This window comes from Cervus elaphus, chromosome 8 (genome assembly GCF_910594005.1).
Source record: "Cervus elaphus chromosome 8, mCerEla1.1, whole genome shotgun sequence".
Taxonomy (NCBI): Eukaryota; Metazoa; Chordata; class Mammalia; order Artiodactyla; family Cervidae; genus Cervus; species Cervus elaphus.
Window position 1 is genome coordinate 36,733,064 of NC_057822.1, and position 14,492 is coordinate 36,747,555.

General features: G+C 37.8%; 1 protein-coding gene across 15 annotated transcripts in view; it reads right to left on the minus strand.

The window, feature by feature from the left end:
- Positions 1-14,492, minus strand: part of UNC80 (unc-80 homolog, NALCN channel complex subunit) — a 223,463-nt gene that overhangs the window by 179,521 nt on the left and 29,450 nt on the right. For 10 of the 15 annotated variants that reach the window (XM_043910184.1, XM_043910183.1, XM_043910182.1 and 7 more), the window contains exons 8-12: positions 6,055-6,316; positions 4,926-5,060; positions 2,738-2,954; positions 1,590-1,766; positions 209-477 (exon numbers count right to left, since the gene is read on the minus strand). In XM_043910184.1, coding sequence (XP_043766119.1) covers positions 209-477; positions 1,590-1,766; positions 2,738-2,954; positions 4,926-5,060; positions 6,055-6,316 — 1,060 coding nt within the window. The remainder of the gene's footprint in view (positions 1-208; positions 478-1,589; positions 1,767-2,737; positions 2,955-4,925; positions 5,061-6,054; positions 6,317-14,492) is intronic. The other 5 variants (XM_043910186.1, XM_043910196.1, XM_043910191.1 and 2 more) reach the window with 1 other exon arrangement.

Below are 14,492 nucleotides of genomic sequence, written 5' to 3' on the forward strand. Positions count from 1 at the left end.
ATCTAAAGTAATTCTCAAAATAAAGAAAAGGTGCATCTAAGATGGGTGATACACTCGTAAAAGGTTTTTTCTTTTTTAAGTGTAGCTTTTTCATTTAAAGACCCAACATTTCTAAGAACTTATATGTCCATTTTACCCAACATTGTAAAAACTGGACCAAAGATTCAATATCTTTTGAGTTTCAGTAAGAAAAATTCTTGCTCCGTACAGAAAGATCAAGCATGCCATTCTTGTGGACAAAGTTATTGGTCCCATCAATATGTTCTGTGTCTTCCAAGTAGCTGTAGTTTATGCAGGAGTCTGTGAGGCTTCGAGGCAGGTTTGCACATGCCAGGGGTTCGTGTGGCATCTCAGGGATGGGCACCTGGTTGCAGAGCTTCCGCATGTGCTCACTGAAAAAGTCTGCGTAGCCGACGTTGAACGATGCCAATGTGGTATTGAAGGTTGCAACTGTAATAGTGGAGATCTGAGATCGCACTAGAAAAAGGAAAGCAATGTCTTATTTCCCCGATATGAACTTACAAGATCATGTTAGACACTTAACCTACTATTTAAATCATGACCACAATCACAGCTATAGCATATATTTGATGGAGAGTCTCAAGGCTATCGTCAACTCCCATGGTATTGAGTCATGTATGATAATATCTAACGAACAATGAAGGCTATAGAAAATGTGAATTCTTAGCTGGCTTTCTTGAGACCCAGGATAGAATTTTTTTGTCTAACTGGTGCATTTTATGCAGTTAGACGATAGACCCTACTGGTTAGTTACACTGTGCTGTGCTTGGTCGCTTCAGTTGTATCCAAATCTTTGTGACCCAAGGAACTGGGGTCCACCAGGCTCCTCTGTCCATGGGATTGTCCAGGCAAGAATACTGGAGTGGGTTGCCATTTCCTTCTCCAATAGTTAAGCTAGTTTGGTTGAAATATTTCCCCACAACTTTGTAGCTGTGAAAATATTTGGTTTTATTTAATATATTTAGGCAACAAAAAACAAGATTCTTTTTTCTCTTCTGCTTAAGAATTATGGAAGAAAAAAATTTTAAAATAAATAAATAAATAAAAAGAATTATGGAACATAAATTTGTGGTGGTAACTAATAGATGTCATCAGATACTTGAAATACAGTCCAGGGAAAAGAGGGACTAAATTTATACTCATAGGTTAAGAAGAGCACAGTTTAAGAACCCATCTTGGATTTCATCCAGAGGCATACGTTTGCTCCACATAAAGCACAGAATAGCAGCTGTCTGGAAAGGGAATCAGTGGCCTTAGAAGGTAGGGACTTTCCTCCCCTGAAGATGAACAAGCCCTTCAGAGGGATGTGACAGATGTCCTAGAAGTCTTTCCTGTAGGTCTATGCTCTAGTGAAAACAAATATAGAATGGGTTGCCCTTGTTTTTCCTCTGAGAGGCATGGTGTTCACAGTGTGCTATGCCATAGCTCTTGCTACTAAGGAAATTTTAAGGACGGCTCACAAATAATCCAGCCATAAAATACACAAATGCAAGTTTTCAAAAAGCACATGGAGCCAGATTACAATGAAAATGGAACATGGAGAGAAAACAGGAAACAGGAAAAGAAACCTGAAGTCCCGCCTGCAGGGGCCGCCTCCGACCCACCTTCCTTGCCGGTGTTTTCCCCGTGGCTGTTGGAGTGGTCTGGCAGGTCACTCACCAGCGTGTGATGGGAGTGGGAGTGCCTGGCGCTGAGGCTCTCCATCTCCGTGGCCGCGTCGGAACTGCCCCGCCTGGTAAATTTCCCTGAGAAGGACAGGAACCACAAGAAGTTTAGAAACTCTGAAAGATGTTCTGCCAAGATTTTGTCTGTCCAAAGGATGGCAGTGACAGTCAGGGGATATTAGGAAGTCTGCAAGGCACAGCTGACTAGCAGGAATTAAATCTGCCTTGGGAACATTCAGGGTTGAGATGATTGATGAAGTTGCCTGTGAGAAGGTCAGCCCCAATCTAAGCCAAATGTCAGAAACCATCTGTTAGGCCCCCGCTAGCTGTCATCTCTTGATTTTAAGCTGGTCTTCTTAATATGACATCCAGAAAGAAAAAAAAAAAAACCTCCCTTCCCTTTTCTTTTCTTTACATCTTCTTTTTTTAATATCTGAGTGAAAGAAAAGTCTGCCTTTGGATTCACAAAGTTAATGCACAGAGCCCTCTAAGGCCATGCTTCCATGTCTAGAATGACATACTACTGAGATCAGACTTGCAGTTGCCAAGAGGAAGGCAGGGGAGGGGAAGAAAGTAATGGGACTCTGGGATTAGCAGAGGCAAACTTATATATAGGATGAATAAACAATAAGGTCATACTGGACAGCACAGGGAACTCTATTCAATATCATGTGAAAAGAATATGAAATACTAAAAGAATATGAAAATATATATACAAATACATATATGCATATAACTGGGTCACTTTGCTATAGAGAAGAAATTAACATATTATATATAAACTGTACTTCAATAAAATTTAAAGAATCATTGTATAGAATGATCAGAAATAGGGCTCTCTAATTATACAGGATTCTTGCATAATTCAATTATTTCCATTTCTTTGTCTGTAAAGACACAGCATTATTTGGGTCCTGGGGAGGCTGTATTTGGGCCCAGATTTCTCGACTGAACTATTCAAGAAAGGTACAGATTTCCCTGGGAGCCCTAGATCCAGATTTCTAAACAGGTCAAAGAAGCTCTGCCCTACTTTCGAAGGTCCTTGTGGTCACCTAAAATGGTGGTTTGCCAGCCTCCTTTTTCCATGCCTCGTCTGTCATCTCCGAGCCCAGAGAAACTTCCGAAGGAGAATGTGCTACGAGTTGGGGACACATCCAGGTGATCCTCGTGCAGCAGAAATGGCACTCCCATTCTCCGAGGCCGCCTCTTCCCCGTGTGGTGGAATGGGATGGAACCTTTCCTCTCTCTGTCTTCTTTGCGGCTCTTGAACTATAGGGATGAGAGACGAAGGTCAGGCACAGGGCAAAGGCAAGGTTACCATTTGCTTCCCAAAGGGTTGGAGTAAAATTTGGGAAATGTTCCAGGAAAAGGAGACCCAGAAAGTCACCAAATGTCATCCAGTAGAGACGGGAAAAATTTCCACAATGTGCAAAGGAGTGAAAGAAATTAAGAAAAAGATAACATATTTTCCCAGGTTTTTCTGCCGGGTTGGGCTTGAGGAATGTTTCTCCAAGTGCGGTCCCTGGACTAGCATCAGTGCCTGGGAATTTGTCAGAAATGCAGATCTTTCTAGATCAGAAAGCCAAAAGGGGAGGGCCAGCAATGTTTAACAATTCCTGCAGGTGATTCTGATGCTCGGTAAAACTTGAGAAACCCTGGGTTAGTGTATAGGAGTCCTGAGTCATCACACAGACCAAACACTCTTTTTCTATTCCATTTTTCAAGACAGATCCATTGTTTCAGCCAAATGACTTCAGATGCATACCTCTGTTCATACGAGAGGCAAAGAAGATGCAGAATATGCATTGGTACAACCCTATGACTCCTATCAATCAAAGAAATTCAAGATCCAGTAATATCTAAGAGTTTAGAATTGCTTGAAGTTTTTAAAATGTATTAATGTCTGGGCCTAATCTTCAGCAATTGTAACTTCATAGGTCCAGGGTCAGGCCCAGGCCCTTGATTTATTAAAAGTTCTGCAGAGATTCTCATATGCAATCAGAACTGAAAACCTCTTTTCCCCCACTGATTAACATTTTTAGAAAAACTACAGCATTTGTCTTTTACTGCATTATCAATGTTGCATAGCAAACTCTGAGCTTATAGAGAGGTTGGTAATTCTGTGTTCTTCATTGACACAAACTAGTCATTTTGCAAAAGAAAAAAATAAGCCACCACACATACATTATCTTACACATATTATTTTCTATTTGATTAGCTCCATTTGCTTATAAAAAAGAGAGGTGAAGAGTGGATTAATAAGAGCATGAAATATTTAGTTAGAAAACCTAGTTTTGAGTTTGGACTCAACCTTTCTAAAACTACCTAAAGTTTCTAAGGTGCAGTCTTTTTCTTTTTTATTGTTGAGAATAATAGTTAACATTTATTGAGTACTTGCTAAGTATGAGGCCCAATAAAGACTCTACCAACATTATCTCAATTATCATAACCTTTTGAGGTAAGTATATTATGTACCCATTTATAAGTGAAGAAACCAGTATCATTTGGCCAGTATCACATGGGTAGAAAATGGTAGGAGTGGAATTTGAACCAATCAACTAATTCCCAAGTCAGTTTATTTACACAAAGACTCACCTTTAATTTCCCAATTTTAGTGTTCTAGATTCTTGTGAATGTGCAATAAATGTTTGCTGAATGGAAACCTACACTGTCACTCACAAAGAGAAGTAACCATAGTAAAGCTAGTGGTCAGTTATAAGGATTTACTACATTATCACAAAGCTTGGTTTTTCTATTGCCTTAAAAACAGAGATGACTTCAGGAATGAGTGTTCTATGACGATTCCATTACTCTAAGGAACTGCAAAAAGACTCAGGTTTGTAGGTGCAAATTGTGGAGAATAAAAGTCTCATTGGATTATATAAGAATTATTTACGTGAAGTGCTTGGTAGAATGAGATGAGCTATACAAATGTATGATACCATCACTGCTACCACAACTATCTCCATGACCACACTACTAGAAGCACTTTACACATAGCAGGATTGAGCTCCTAACAACCCCACATAATGTGGAAAATGGGACGCACTCCTGTACAGGGAGAGAATGTGAAAGGTCATGCTGCCCAAGGTCACGCCGCAAGTCAGTGCTGTAGCTGGGAGCGGACCTCTACTCTGAGGTCCCTTCCTCAACCCACCTGCCTCGGCAGCACAATCAGAAGCATTTCATGCCCTGCTGTTTTTTTGTAGCTGTTTTTTTTTTTTAAGTGGTTCTACTCACCTTCTTAAAAATGTTCATGCCAAGATCTGAAGAAAGATCTGGGATGGCAGACCTGCGTAGATTCGTCAATGAAACCTTGGAAAAGGCTTCAGGACTGAGAGATTTCTCCTCTTCATTACACTTCATGGTGAGATCCTTAATAGACAATAAAAATAGATTAATGGTCAAGGATTTAGAGATATATTACATATTATAATAGAGATATATTTCATATTAATTGTAACTTCTCTTTGGAGATTTCAACAGTGAGGCCACAAAGTTCCAGATTTAGGAAAGCCAAGAAAATAAGAAGGGGGTAGGTATTTCTTTTTCTATTTTAAAAATGTGTTTTTCCATTTAGTGATTCACCAAGCGAGATATTCACTTTGGGCAGAACCATCTATTACTAAAACAGAACATATTTCCTTTTCATTCTGATATCACTCTTGTTTATTTTCAGAATATGCAGGCATATTTCAGATACGGCCAATTCACATTTCAATAAACTCAAACAACTGCAACACATTGCAGATCATACTTTACATATTTAACATGTTGAAAAAGAGAACAAGTGTTTAAGCTGCTATTAGTACTTTCATTTATCAAAAAGTGATTTTCATGGGGATGTCATCAGTACATATTCAGTTTATTCCTTCAAACATCTATAATAAAGAGCAAGACTATATATCAAAAACCAATATTGTGATAGATGACATTGAGGCACAGGAAAATTTTGAGCTATGCAAAGGAGGTTAAGTCATATTCAGTAAAACGCCAGTGTCATGCACTTTATAATATTGGTAATTGACAGTTATATACAAAAACTCTTTATTAACTAGCACTTTGATTAGCCAGAAGACCCATTTTCCATTATTATGGATCAACAGAAGTTTACTCTAGATTAGTGTGTGTAAGAGGCATTTAGAAAACACTTCTTTGGATGGTCAATTAAATGCAAAATGGAATTTTGCAAAACAGAACAGCAAAATGGTCCAGTAGTAAAAGATGGAAAGGAAAGGATAATAGTATCAGAGTAACCCACCAATCAGTCAGCAATGGGATAAATAAGAGCTGGATACACAGAAGAAAAAAGACTCTGTTATGGCAAAGTTGTTTGTTGAAAAAAACAGTGGACCTGAGATGCTCTTACTTGGGTTTTATGTGTGTTCACTAGTGAGGGAGCTGCTGCCACCATGGAGCTACTCCTGGGTCTGGGCAGGAGAGGAATATCTGGCTCTGGGGGCTTTTCTGGCTTCTCTTCCAACATGTGTCTCAGTCTTTGTAGATAGTACATCAGAGACCACTGAGTGCCTTCCTCAGACCAGTGCGGCTGGAGTAGGCAGCGAAGAACAGCAACGTCAAAGTAGGTGGCATAGCGGGACCTTTGGCATGGAGGTATCACGAGAGAGACCCTGTTTCCAAAGGCAGAAAGCACATGGTTATATCAGAAGTCATACATTCCCAGGGGTGGCAAAACATGGCTTATAGCTTCCACTTTTCTCACTGGCTCATTTAGTCATTTACTTGTCGCTTGTCTGTTTCATCCTACCACCCTCCTAAATGGTCTCACTCATTCTACTTCTGCTAGATACTACCTAGAAGTAGAGACACTGGAGAGAGTTTTAAAGGTCAGGTAGCAGTTATCCAGGCAAAATTGAGGATTGGTCAGGAGAGTGGGTCAGCATTTCAGTCAGAGGAAACAGTGCCTATGAAGGAATGGAGTTTAAAAAGAAGTCATGAGTTTCAAACAGGTGGAGGAGACTCGAGTAGTTGGTACAGTTAGTAATTTGGGTGGTGGTGGACAATGATGAGGGTCTATAGAAACTGATGAGGTTCATATCATGATGTTTCTTTTATACTAAGCCATCAGGTTGACTTGTACCTTGATAGAAATGGGAATAATCCTTATGTGTACTTCATAAAGATTTTTAAATTTAAATTTGATAATATTATGTAAAGGAGCCAAGGAAACTGTAAAGAACTAAACAAACAAAAGCCCTTTAAACTTACATGCTGTCCAAAAGTCTCCTTATTAACATAGCAAAAGATAGTTGTTCCACTCATCACTTAGGATACCCTAAGGATTATAGGGACTTTGTGCCAGAAACAAGGATGAAGACAAAATATTATATGTTTCTTTTTATAAATCACAATATCACAAATTCCAATGAAATTTCCAAAGAAATTAATTGAATGGATGAAAAAAAATTGGGAGTAACCAAGAGAGGTTTAACAAGAAATGTAAAGAGTATGAATTACAAGATATTAATCTAAAAAAAAAAAAAAAGATATTAATCTGTGTTTTACAACAATAATATTTAGTCAAGGGTTTAAACAAGAGTTCAGTAGTATAAAATATGAGCTACAAAAGATTCAAGTATTTACAAATATTTAATATATACATAAAGATCAAGAATCAAATTACTTCAAAGAATATACTAGTCAATAAATAATATTGGCATAATTGACTTACTCCTCAGGAAAAATTTAATTTAGCCTATCTTAAATTAATATATTTTATTCACCAAATAAAATCAAGATAGATTAAAATTTAGATGCAGAAATATAAAGCCATAATAGTACTAGAAAAAAATTTGGCTTTTTTTTTTTTTTTAACTGACATGGAGTGGAAAAGAACTTTATAAGAATGTAATGGTCCCGAACTTAAAACAACACAAATGTACTTCAACAGGTGAGTGAATAAACAAATTGTGATATATTCATATGACAGAATATTACTTAGCAATAAAAAGGAGAAAAGTATTATATTCAATAATTGTGCTGGGTAAAAAGAGTATGTTTTCACTTATACGAAATTCTGGAAAATTGCAAACTAACCTACTGTTACAGAAAGAAGATCAGTGGCTGCCTGTAAATGAAGAAAGAGTGGGGTTCAGAAGGGGGAAAATTACAATGGGCACAAGGACATTTTAAAGGGTGATGGGTATGTTCATTATCTTGATTATGGTGATGTTTTCACAACTGTATATGACAGTATATAATAAGGCACAGAGTGACTGGAGCTGAAACATTGGGATTTCATTTAATTCTGACTTTGAGTAGATAAGAATCTATGTTATACTTTCAATAGTAGCCATATAATAGAAAACTCCTTCCAAAAGAAGAAACAAGGAGATTAGAGAAAATACAATCAGTTGACAGAGAAGGAAAAACATAAACATAAAATACAGAAGTATATAAAAAGTATAAAATAAAATAAAATGGAAAATACAAATCCAAAATGTCAGTTATCAAAATGAATACTGAATACATTAATGGGATAAAAGAATGTTTACAGTGGATTTACAAAACAAGGTTTAGTCACATTCTAATTAAGAAATAAAATCCTAATATTTGAGGACACAGAAAGTTAGGAAGGGAGAGAATAGGTATAAACATGTAAATACAATTGAAAGGAAGTTGGTGTAACAATAATAAAAAAAAAACTTTGAGGTAGAAAGTATTGTTAGGGGAAGCACACTGATTGAAACCACCCACCCTGGCCAGGCACCATAGTAACCATTTGCGTGAGTTGTTTTACGACAGGAGGGAACTAATATGCCTCCACCAACCGGAAGAGTTACGGAAAGGTCAAAAGGAGACACCACATGTCTGACCTCCTCCCAGAATCCTTCTCGCGGACATCCATTTTTGACTGAACAAGGCATGCACCACCAGGAAGGACTCTGAGTCAGAATGATTGGCTAAAGACAACCCAGAAATTAATCCCATCACCATAAAACCCAAGACTGCAAGCCATGTGACAGAGCTGTTCTCCTGGGTTCCCTTACCCTCCTGCTCTCCACCCGGGTGCCCTTTCCCAATAAAATCTCTTGCTTTGTCAGCACATGTGTCTCCTTAGACAATTCATTTCTGAGTGTTAGACAAGAGCCCAGTTTTGGAAGGGGTCCCCTTTCCTACCATAGTATTATTAGGTATAAATAATGGTTACCATAATGTTAAAAGGAAAACTAAGCCAAGAAGCTATACTAATTCTTAACATGTATATACCTAATAAGAATGTTACCAAACACTTAAAGCAAAAGCTAAGAGACATGCAAGGGGAAAATAAACAAACAATAATAGTGGTATTTTAACACACATTTTTCAAGCAAATAGCAGATCAAGCATATAGAAATGAGTAAGACTATAAGTAAGTCACTGCAGATGGTGACAGAAGCCATGAAATTAAAAGACACTTGCTCCTTGGAAGAAAAGCTATGACCAACCTAGACAACATATTAAAAAGCAGGGACATTACTTTGCCAACAAAGGTCCGTCTAGTCAAAGCTATGGATTTTCCAGTACTCATGTATGGATGTGACAGTTGGAGTATAAAGAAAGCTGAGCACTGAGGAATTGATGCTTTTGAACTGTGGTGTTGGAGAAGACTCTTGCAAGTCCCTTGGACTAGAAGGAGATCCAAGGAGTCAATCCTAAAGGAAATCAGTCCTGAATATTCATTGGAAGGACTGATGCTGAAGCTGAAACTCCAACCCGTTGGTCACCTGATGCAAAGAAATGACTCTTTGGAAAAGACCCTGATGCTGGGAAAGATTGATGGCAGGAGGAGAAGGGGACAACAGAGGATGAGATGGTTGTGAGAGGGTAACAGGCAGGAAGGCTAGGGGTCTCCAAACAGAGGAAATACACTGCAAGTGTCAGACGTTTTTTCTCTGTCTCTTAAGTGGCAAGAGGAAACAAAATACAAGTGTCAGATATTTTTCCCTTCTCTATGCAAAATTAAAAGGAGCTTTCTCTTAAAATTCTGTGTTGCCATGACAACACCAGCTTCCACCTGACCTTAACTTTTCTCAAACCTTGAGCTAACCAATGCATTTTTTTTATGGAAATGTTTTTCTTAAGCTATGTTAATGAACTATGCATTTACCCTAGACTCTTTCTTCAAGTGGGTTCCCCATAAGACTCAGAACTGATAAGGGCTCAACAAATCAGTATGTTTTACTCATACATTGTTCTCCTAATCTATGTTAAAAAAAAAAACTATATATTTATTTGGAAACCTGCCTTTCTTCAAGATTCATGGCCTGGGATGAACCTTGTGCCAATCAAAATGCATGTTGTGGCTGAGGAGCCCAGTGCCACTCTGAGTTTTGAGACATTTCCTTTCCCTAATTAACAGCATGCTGATAGGTATATAACAAACTGTTAAAGGCTAGCAGGGGGGCACTCTTTCTGCCCCCTTCTGATGTCTATGTCAGAAACTTTGTCCATCTCTTTTATATTTTAATAAAACTTTATTACACAAAATCTCTGAGCAATCAAGCCTCATCACTGACCCTGGATTGAATTTTCTCCTCTGGAGGCCAAGAATCCCGGCATCTTTCATGGCTCAGCAACAACCTTTCAGTTGGATGTCATCACTGACTTGATGGACATGAGTTTGAGCAAACTTTGGGAGCTGGTGGTAGACAGGGAAGTCTGGTATGCTGCAGTCCATGGGGTCGCAAAGAGTCGGACACGACTGAGCAACTGAATTGAACTGAACTGAAGACCATAAGAGATCTGAATACTACACTTAACATTGGTTTTCTTGTACCTTGAAATGTTTACAAATTAAGTCTCGAAAGAAATGGAAAATTCAACATCTCACATAAACCTAGTACTCTAACCATAGTTGAATTCCAGTAGAAATTAACAGCAAAAAGATAAAGCTCTAATCAGTTAGCCAATTTAGAAACACACTTTGAAATAACTCATGGGTCAAATAAAAAGTTGCAATGAGAATTTTTTAAATATTACATGGAATGATAATGATTCCACATATGAAAACTTGTGAAATACAGATAAAGTGGGATGAAAAGAACATTTAGAGTATTACAAGACTATTGCGGTTTAAAGGAACCATAGGAAGTAAAAAATAATGAAGTAAGTATCCACTGCATTGGCCAAAAAGTTTGTTCAGGTTTTTCCCTAAGATGGAATAGAAAAATCTGAATGAAATTCTTGGCCAAGCTAATACTTCAGTAAGTTAAAAAAAAAAAAAAGTAATAAATCCCCAAACAGTACAGAAGACAGGAAAGTAAAAGAGGAGCATATACTAATAAAATAGTAAACAAAGGAAAATAGGATTAACAAAATCAAATGTTATTTTTTGACAAAACTAATAAAAATTAATCAAGAAATACAATAAAAGGTGTGATCAAGATACGATCATTGAAAAAGCAGACATAACTAGATATGGTGATGGTTTCAGAAATAGAGGGAAACACTATGATTAAGGGGATTAAAAGTTTGAATACCCAGATGAACACATATTTATCCAACTGCACTAAGTCAAGAAGAAATTAAAACCTAAATAGGCCCACCACCTTTAAAAAGGAAATTGTGGTAAATAAAATTTATTTAAAAAATGTATCAAGCCTAGAAAGTTTACAGTCAAATTTCATTAAACATTAAGGAAAAGGGAATTTCTAGTTTTATACAAAGTGTTCCAAAGACAGAAAAAGAAGGCGTTCATGAGACTATTGTAAATTTGCTACTGAAATCAGACAAGAACAGTCAGGAGAGGAAAACCACAAGGCACATTTATGAGCATGGATGTAAAAATAACAAAATATTAACAAACTCCATCCAGCAATGCACAAGTTGGTTTTTTCCCAGGAATTTAAGGATGGCTTACTATTAGAAAGTCTATTAAAGTAATTTACTACCTAAAAAAAATTATAGGAGAACATACCCACATGATTTTCTTAGTAGATACAGAAAACCTTTTATAAAACTTATTATTAACTTATTAAAACCAACAACAAAAATCAGAAACAAGTATAATAACAAGACAATAGTATATTGGTAGAATCAGGCAAACAGGGAGATGCAATAGAATGGAGAACCCAAAATCATACTCTCACATATGTGTACACTGACCCTAATACTCAATAAAGTTACACATTTGCAGGAAAATAACCATCCAAGAAATGGTGAGAGAAAAATTGAGTTATTTATGTGGTAGAACAAAATCCTTATTTCATACCATCATGTATCAAAAAAAAAAAAGAAAAAGGCAACTTTAGATGAACTAGAGACTTTGAAAAGGCAAAACAGAACACTAAGAATATTTATGACCTAGTATGACAGGATCCCAGGGGCCAGGTGGCTCAGTGTTAAAGAATCTGCCTGTCAATGCAGGAGACATGGCTTCCATCCGCGGGTCGGGAAGAACTCCTGGAGAAAGCAATGGCCACCCACGCCAGTATTCTTGCCTGGGAAGCCCCATGGGCAGAGGAGCCTGGAGGGGTACAGTCAGTGGGGAGTCACAGCGTTGGATGTGACTGAGTATGGGTGAAAGGGTTCTTAAAGAAGATAACATCCCCAACTATTTTAAGAGAGTCCTGATAAATCTGACTATTTCAAATGTAAAACTTCTATTAAAAACATAAACAAACTGAAAAGTTTACAAAATGTAAAACATAATTGCGATGTATTTAGCCTGCAAAGGATTAGTCTTCTTCCTAATAAAGAATGCTTTTAAGACAGAAAGAAGACAAATAGCTCAAATGGGGCAAAGGGTATGGAAGGAAATTTCACCAGAAAGAAAACATAAAGAGGGAATAAACATAAGAGAGACTTCACTTCGTGAATAGTCAGGGAAATGTAGACTTAGACCACAATGGGATACCACTTCACACTCAACAGATCTGTGAGACTACAGAAAACTGAAGACATGAGTATTACTGAGGGTAAAAATACTTGGGAATGCTCATACACTGCTGGCAGACTCTCTCAGGGTGCAGTTTGGCAGTATCTAGTCAAGGCCATGGTTTTTCCAGTGGTCATGTATGGATGTGAGAGTTGGATGGTGAAGAAAGCTGAGTGCAGAAGAATTGATGCTTTTGAACTGTGGTGTTGGAGAAGACTCTTGAGAGTCCCTTGGACTGCAAGGAGATCCAACCAGTCCATCCTAAAGGAGATCAGTCCTGGGTGTTCATTGGAGGGACTGATGCTAAAGCTGAAACTCCAATATTTTGGCCACCTTATGTGAACAGTTGACTCATTAGAAGAGACCCTGATGCTGAGAGGGATTGGGGGCAGGAGGAGAAGGGGATGACAGAGGATGAGATGGCTGGATGGCAACACCGACTTGATGGACATGAGTTTGAGTAAACTCCGGGAGTTGGTGATGGACAGGGAGGCCTGGCGTGCTGTGATTCATGGGGTTGCAAAGTGTCGGACACGACTGAGCGACTGAACTGAACTGAACTGAAGTGAGTCGACTTTAGTCCTTACCTTGTGATCCAGAAATTCTACCTTAGAGAAACTCTTGCTCATGTACACAGGAAGATATGCATAAGGATGTTTGTTGCAGCAATTTTGTTACAATAAAAAACTAGAGAACATTCTCAAAGTCAGCCAAAGGAGAATGGGCAAATAAATGCTGGTAGTATATACATTTAACAAACATGAATTAGGTGTTACATGATCTATCAGATTGGGGTGCTTGTAATGTTCTGTTTTATCTGGGTGCTGATTACTCTAGTGTATTCACCTGGGAAAATACAGGTGAAGCTAACCACTTCAGTGTTGTGTACTTCCTCTGTTTTTAGAGAATTTCAGCCAACTAAGACCGTGAACTTTCTCAATATGGACTAAAAATCCACTACTTATATATACAGAAAGTCTATTCATATATACACTATATATATTTTGTATGATATACACATTTTTATACAGAACTCTGTATATATATTATATATAAAATATACATATATAATAAATATGTAATGTAAATATTTATATATGTAATTTGGGGGGCAGTATATCTCTTACTTGCCTCCAACCCCTGCTCCCTGACCCCATCCACTCTCCACCTTTCTCTACCTCCATGTCTGGAAAGATTGGTCTGTACAGACTGTACAGGAGGCTCCCAGGCCTTTGGCTCCAGGATGAATTCTGCAGAAGGAGGCTCCCACAGGATGTGGGAAGGAAAAAGGACACCGATTCCTTCCCCAGACTCCTCCCTCCCAGAGATCTGCTTACGGCTGTCATAGAAGGTCACAGATCTTATTAATCACCCTCCACAGAGTTCCCCACAGCTGCTCTGCCCCTTTGCCCCTCAAAGAGGGGGGTAGGGAGAAGGGGAGTTGGTAAAAATGAAAAACTCCCAAGTCTTATCCCAAACTTACTAAGCCACTATTGCTGGCAATACGATGTAGGAGTCTTTATAATATCTCCAGTTAATCTTTTTTTCTTATTGAAATATACTTGATTTAAAATGTTAGATTCAAGTGCATAGCAAAATGATTCGGTTTTCTATTATAGATTATTAGAAGATGTTGAATATAATTCCCTCTGTTATACAATAAATCCTTGTTGCTTGTCCATTTTACATATAGTAGTTTATATCTGTTCATCCTATACTCCTAATTTCTCCAAGTAATTCTTAAATAATTTTAATAAGATTGGAGGACAATTGCCCTTGAGAAACAAATAATGCATGACTTTTGTACTTGTAAGCCAACATCCAAAACAATTCCTACATGGAAACACTAACTGGAATGATATGTTGACAGTTTTGTCTCCCTGAGGGTGCCAGATGATTATATTTATGTCTACACACAAAGTTTATTT